The sequence below is a fragment of the Nicotiana sylvestris genome, chromosome 3, assembly GCF_000393655.2.
Source record: "Nicotiana sylvestris chromosome 3, ASM39365v2, whole genome shotgun sequence".
NCBI classification, from domain to species: domain Eukaryota; kingdom Viridiplantae; phylum Streptophyta; class Magnoliopsida; order Solanales; family Solanaceae; genus Nicotiana; species Nicotiana sylvestris.
The window spans coordinates 149957871-149964694 of NC_091059.1; the positions used below are offsets into that span (position 1 = coordinate 149957871).

A 6824-nucleotide genomic window follows, 5' to 3' on the forward strand; every position below is an offset into this window, starting at 1 on the left:
ACAGTTTCCACTATTTTCTATTATTTAGGCACAGTAGGGACCACAAAATTTAATTAACAAGGCTTCCTATTATGATATTAATTTCGAAATTCTGAAACTAATTTCCATCATAATAAATTACGAATTATTCCACTAAAAATTCGTAATTGCACTCCTTAGTTCAATTTCGAAATTCTTCCATAAAACCTTATTTAACTCCTCATGTTAAGATTCAGATACTAATCAATCAAATTAAATTACTGACTATTTAATTTATTGATTACTTCCTTTAGACTTACACTTAACTTATTTCATGTGTCGGATACAAAATTCACCGGCCGGGTTTACACATGAAAACTTATAAGCTTTCATAAAGGAGTACCATCAATCTCAAAATCGAGACATGGATTTCATCAACTAATTATTACTTCGCCAATGTATATCATTGTTATCCAATTTACCAGGCTTATTGACTCGCGAAAGAATCTCGCCTTTTAATAAATCAAAACAACAAGTGACATACACAACTAATAATAATTATATCAGGATTAAGAGTATAAGTACATTAAATGGACTAGAGAAATTATTTTATAAAGTCAGTATAAAATACTCATCTCTACTTGATCCGTTCAATACATACAAAATGTACTAGCACAAGAAGTTGGAATTAAACCATTCCCATAATCAAGATAAATTATATTTAATCTTGTGCTACAATCATTCCGATGATTTGTCCAATTCCATCATTAGATTGTGAACATTAACTTTTATGTCTTACAAGAACCGATGATTTAATCTTCCGTGTATAAGCTAAACTCTATACACTAAATCATTTACTATGTAAGCAATGGACGCACAAACCAACACATGATCTATTTAAAATGAAACTTTATTGAATTTAAACAAGTAAATAAATAATTGTTCATAAAGTATACTATAACAATACGCATGGCTTATAGTATATTCTAACAATTGCTGAGTCTTTAATAACCTTTAGGGATTGGCATCTGCAATGTGCTGCCTGCATTGTTAATGCAGTCTGTAGATGTTTACATGCATTTTTTTTTTGCTTTGCATATTCGTTTTTGTACAAAAATCTTGAGAGTGAAAGGAGGAAGATTGGAATGTGATAAATCCATGTCAATTATATTTTTTTTGGTTTCTCATTCGGTGTCTGGAGCCCGACTGTATCCGGATTCGAGCTGCGTAGAGCCCCATTCGGGGGAAGCATTCTCTACCAAAGATTTTTCCATAGGGCTCGAACCCGAGACCTCTGATTATGGAAAGAGCAGCCTGGTACCCACATTGGAGCCCGACTGTATCCGGATTCGAGCTGCGTAGGGCCCCATTCGGGAAAAACACTCTCTACTAAAGATTTTTCCATAGAGCTCGAACCCGAGACCTCTGATTATGGAAAGAGCAGCCCCTGCACATCCTTTGGTAGTCATGTCTATCATTTTGAATGGTTCTATGATCTACAAAAGTGGCTGATTAGATTTACCACCACATCTTCGGTTTAACCTCAAGATTGATGCCCAGAAATTGGAGATGAAAGACTCAGTTTTCAATTGATTAAATTTCAAAGGCGTGCAGTGTTCATGTGACATACTCAATTGCTATCCAAAAGTTGGAAATAAATTATGCATTTCAAATTGACCATTGATTCTTATTTTTTTTTTTTTAAAGATTAACATGCAGAGGGCAGTTGTTACAAAATTAGCCAGTTGCTCTCTGACGGAGGTCATTGAATAAGATGAATTCTAGATGTTTTTGACCTGCAAATATATGTATTTTTAACTTTGATAAAGTATTTTTGTGAATTTTACCAGAAGGAAGGTTGAGCAGGCCGGTCTTTAGTCAATTATCAGTTTACTACTTCCTTAGGTCTATCCGCTTATGTAATGATTCATGGGGCAAAGAATTTGCTTGAAATTATAAATTGCGTCGTATTCAAGGATGTTTTCTTTGGATGATTCCAGAAGGTAGATTTTTCAGTTGAAAATGACTAGAGGATAAAATTTTGGTGCGTTAACTTGAAAAGACACATCTAAAGACAGTTCCAATAAGAGCACTTGTTTACATGTGGAGATGCATTCTTTGTGTATATTCCAATAGTCCCTATCATTGGTGGAATCTTTTATATCTGTGATGTGTGGATTTGGTGAATCTTCCAAATTCCAAAATTCATCATTCACAAAATTATTCTTGCTCACAAACTTCGAAAGTCAGTTTAATCTTTTCCATTTCCATATATCAAAATAAAATAAAAAGATTCTGGTTCCATGCAAAAGCCAACGTCCTTTTGTTTATTCATCCATTCAGTAGTTTTTGTTTGTTTAGACAATCCTATTCCCTCTAATTGTTCTGCTTTACTTACACTAAGCATTCCAAGCCGTCAACAGACTTGAATATTTTCGTTCCTGACACGTTCAATTATTGACTCAATCCATTTTAACCCACCCAAAATTGACCCAACCCGTCCATTTGACACCCCTACTTTTAGCTAACATCAGATTAGTTATTCTTCTCAATGGTACCTATACTTGACAAAATTCTTTGCTAGGTACATCTAGAAAATAGGTTTCTCAGCTATCTCGTTTCTATAATTCTAATGTTTTTTTTTTTTTTGCAAACACCTACTCCCTGGTTTCAAGAATCAGGATATTTCACGATGTCTGTCCGACTGTAAAGGTCATACAAATTGGAGGTTTAACTTTGACTAAAGCAAGTAGTGCTGATGGAAGAATCCATAATCCATCACCACAAATCAAGCCTGAAGCGACTGCAGGAACCATCAAACTCGCCTTCTTGCTGTTGAGCTTATGCCATACGTACACGATCAGACTGCCCACACACATATCAATTGCAAAAGAAGCATTATTAAGGAATGGCACAGCCATAGCCATTGGGAGAGGAACCCATTTCCCGAATCTTTTCGGGGTTATGTCTCTCACCAAGTTGGCTATTACGGCAAAGGCAAAGAAACCATAACACAGCTGCAAGCAATGGTTGGGCAGTGCAGAGAAGCCTTCAACACCTAAGATTGCCATGTTCCGATAAACGATAGCATAAGGAGCCTTGTAATCTCCGTTGGGATCTCCTACAGGAAAAGCTTTGTAGAATAGGAAAAATGTAAGAGGTGCTACCACACAGCCAATGGCAGTCCCAATAGCTTGGCTTAGTAGCATGGAACGCGGGGAAGTGAGGGTGAGGTGGCTCGTCTTGAAATCATGCATCAGATCAGAAGATATAGAAACAATGGATTTAATCAGTCCACATCCAATAAGTCCGGCTACAACACCATTCTCTTTACCAGATAATGCAGCAAGCACAAAGAGAGCCACCTTTCCGTAATTGTATGCCATATTCAAGTCAGTTAGACCAGCACCATAAGCATTGCAGAAGCTCAAAGCTGGCGCAAGAATGTAGGCAACGAGCACGTAGTACCACTTCAATGCAGGGAACATAAGTGGAATGACGATGATGGAGATAAGGGAGAAAATCATGTAGCCAATACAAGCTAGCCATAAGGGAATGCTCTCTCGTACGAATATTTCATTTCTCTGCAGCTCATCAAGGGGCAGATTCTTGTTGTCTGCTGCGGCTGCTGCCAGAAAAGATAGAGGCAATGGTATTAATGCTAAAAGTGCAATAAAAGGAGACAAACTTTTGCCCCTCTTAAGATTAGCTTACACAACAAATTCCTTTTAATATTCAACAATCATGGTACTATTTGACTGGACCATACTTTGTTGGAGCATATAGCTTTGCTAATTTGGTGACTTGACGTTAGCATCAAACGTCATTATGAGGAGAGATGCGAGAGGGAATAATTCGTTTATCACTGGAAAGAAAAGACATCATATAACAGCTTAACTTACATGATTCATGGCTTTTCGTTTTCAGTGAGACATATATGCTTCTACCAGTGAAAAAAAGTGTCCTGACAAAATTGTAAAGGCCATCTCCCAGGATAAGAGCAATGGAGATAAAAACCTGCATAAAAGGAGTAAAGCATGACTCAAGTTTAACTATAACATTCAAACGATCAAATAGGGACATTATTCAGCAAATTTTTATGGTCTAAATGAGGAAAAGTACAGTGCTTATTGGATTCTTGGTCAAATTAGGTGCTTAGCAGTTGATTGATCTCTAACCTTGTAACCACTTAGACTCTTCATACTGCTCTGTGGTAAAGTTGCAGGAAACCAAGATCCTTTGCGTTCACTAATTAGAGGCCACATGATCCCCCAAGAGAGAACAGCTCCGAGAAGCAAAGACAAGTTCACTAGGTGGGAACAAATCATTCCAGCTCCGACATAAGTCATGCTGAAATCGAAGTAAAATCTGCAAATATTCAATAGCATAGATTAGTGGTGACGGACTGAGCTACTTAAACTTAAAAAGAACCAAAATATCAAGTACATACGATTGTTTCCAAGCTTTCAATCCAAATGTAGGAAATTGGGCAAATCCACATTGATCTCCACCAGAATAGAACCACTGAAAGAAACTCCATAAGAAGCTCATTGAGAAGACTTTCATGAATCCTTTAACCTGTTTCCTGAAAAATGGTAAAACATAGTTTTCGTTTCCACCCTCCAACTCAAGAAAGGCTAATTTCACAAAGCAAGTTCCTTCTCATTATAATCGTTTACATACTTGGCCATTTTATCTCCTTTGGGAGTATGAAATCCATTGATAAGAACAGAAGTTGCAGTCCCACTTGGATAAGCTAATTTATAGTCAATTATCATGATCTGCACCACCAAAAAAAAAAGTTCAAGAGTTAGTTGAATTTGCCAGCCAGCCCTGGAAATCTGCTACCTAAAAATGTTTTTGTATTATCTAAAGGGCAGCCCGGTGCACTAAGCTCCCGCTATGCGCGGGGTCTGGGGAGGGCCGCAACAGAAGGGTCTATAGTACACAATCTTACCCTGCATTTTTTTCAAGAGGTTGTTTCCGCGGCTTGATCCCGTGACCTCCTAGTCACATGACAACAACTTTACCAGTTACGCCAAGGCTCCCCTTCTAGTATCATCTGATTACTATTATTTGAAAACACTATGACTCATCACTTAAGTGTTTTAACTATTTAACACAAGAAGAAGATTAGCAGAAGACTGTGAAATACCTTTCTAAGAGGAACTAAAGCTAATAGCCCAACAAAGCTAATAACAAAGAGAAAACCAATCATCCAATCAAGACTAGGTTCCTTGTGGCTTCCTGGTGTATTCCCCTCTGTATCAACCCCTGCTTGCTCATATGTCTTCTTGTTCAATCCCAAGAGATAAGATCCAAATCCACCTAAATTAACATAAACAAACAGAAAATTTTAAAAATGAGTTCCAATTTTGAAAGCCTCAACCAAGACAACAAAAATAAAAGATGTTCTAACCTCCCACAGCAATGCTGTAACATGCAACAGCACAAGTCTGAATAATAGTATTCTCCTGTCTAGTAAAAGGAGTGGATACAAAGTTGGCCATTTTTAGAATCTTAGTCCATGACTGTATGAATACATAGGCAAGAAGAGCAGCTGATACATTAAGATTTGGGACAAGTCCAGTAGTCAGATTAAGCTTCGTTACTATCACACTGTAAATAATTCCAATAAACACACTTGCTATAATTCCTCGAACTGTTATCTGTTTTGTCCAAGGAGGAATTCTCTTCACTTCTTCTGAATAGTCTCCTACTTCTTCCATTTCTTCTCTTTGTATTTCCATTGCTTCTTTCTTCTCCTCTTCTCCCATTACACCAACTCTACTCATTCTTCCTGTCCATGATTAATCACCAATTAGTTACAAATACAATTCCCACTAAATAATACAGAGAAAAAAAGAACATGATGTGCTTAAAAAGATAGAAAAAGTACACCCAACAATGTAAAAAGAGCTTTGCTTTTCTTTTTCAGGACAGAGAGTTCAGTTGACAATCACTGAAGTGGAAAAAAATCAATTTTTTTGCTTTTTGAATATCAAGAAAATGCTCAACAGATAGCGGACAAATGGTTTTGACAATATTTTGTCCCGTCTACACAGAGGTTCTCACGGGCGACAAATGGTAGGGGCAGCCCATGCACAAATTATTGAAGCGGGGAAGGGCGGTTTGTAAGGGGCGTGACGCAAACAGCCTACTCTAACACGCGGCTCGAATCTGTAACCAATAGGTAAAGATGGGAATTAACAAGAACAGAAAACTCGAACCCCTCAATCCAATTTGACAAACCAAGAATGGTATATTCAGAATAAATTATCTGCTGCAACAATCTAATTATATAGAGAGTGCAAAATTAAGAAAAAAACTCACCGGACAATGTGGGGGTTGTTGGAATGAAGGGAATCGAATGTGACAGGGCAAAAAACTTAGTGCACGGGACGGGGGGAGATGTACTGCAGGAGTAGTACTACACACCATAAATAGGTTCGTGCAGTACAAGATTACCAAAATCCAACAAACAGAGGACTGAAATCAATGTCGTGATTCTTGTGTAACACATGTTGGGCGTAGATTGGAAATGCTCCTCTTTTCCTTTTCTACTCTTCTTTCACTCTATTCACAACTCAATCGACATAAAATAAATTCTAATTATCCTGGTATTTACATAATCAAGTTACAAACCTTCTTATAACAATCTCATTTATTCCTAATTTTTTTGGTGTTATAATGAAGTGTTGGTATATAGAATATATATTAAGATAGCATGGAATTAGAGCCCATTCGAATTAGCTGATAACCATTAGGTGCTGAAAAGCACTTTTAAGTGCTAAAATTTATTTAATAAATAAACAGTTAATTGTTTGGGTACAAGTGCTGAAATTGATAATAAATTGCTACAGTAT

At 37.0% G+C, this 6824-nt stretch overlaps 1 protein-coding gene across 5 annotated transcripts; it reads right to left on the reverse strand.

Moving 5' to 3' along the window:
* Positions 1–2257: 2257 nt before the first annotated feature.
* On the reverse strand, positions 2258–6394 carry LOC104217036 (metal-nicotianamine transporter YSL2-like). Of its 5 annotated transcripts, none has more exons than XM_009767212.2 (8): positions 6292–6394; positions 5378–5758; positions 5114–5286; positions 4642–4739; positions 4409–4543; positions 4137–4326; positions 3861–3975; positions 2258–3586 (listed from the first exon to the last, which is right to left on the reverse strand). In XM_009767212.2, the coding sequence occupies exons 2-8, from the start codon at positions 5751–5753 to the stop codon at positions 2646–2648; spliced, it is 2028 nt and encodes a 675-aa protein (XP_009765514.1). In that variant the 5' UTR covers positions 5754–5758; positions 6292–6394; the 3' UTR covers positions 2258–2645. The 5 variants fall into 5 exon arrangements, with proteins under 5 accessions (XP_009765514.1, XP_009765507.1, XP_070027179.1 ...); XM_009767205.2 differs by lacking the exon at positions 6292–6394 and adding an exon at positions 6034–6241; XM_070171078.1 differs by lacking the exon at positions 6292–6394 and adding an exon at positions 5858–6241.
* Between the last annotated feature and the right edge of the window lie 430 nt (positions 6395–6824).

Coding starts and splice junctions, on each gene's coding strand:
- LOC104217036 (XM_009767212.2), bottom strand. CDS start 5,753: ATGAGTAGAGTTGGTGTAATGGGAGAAGAGGAGAAGAAAGAAGCAATG. Junction 4,544..4,641: donor AAAGGAGATAAAATGGCCAA/GTATGTAAACGA, acceptor ACCATTTTTCAG/GAAACAGGTTAAAGGATTCA. Junction 3,587..3,860: donor AACGAAAAGCCATGAATCAT/GTAAGTTAAGCT, acceptor CTTTTCTGGCAG/CAGCCGCAGCAGACAACAAG.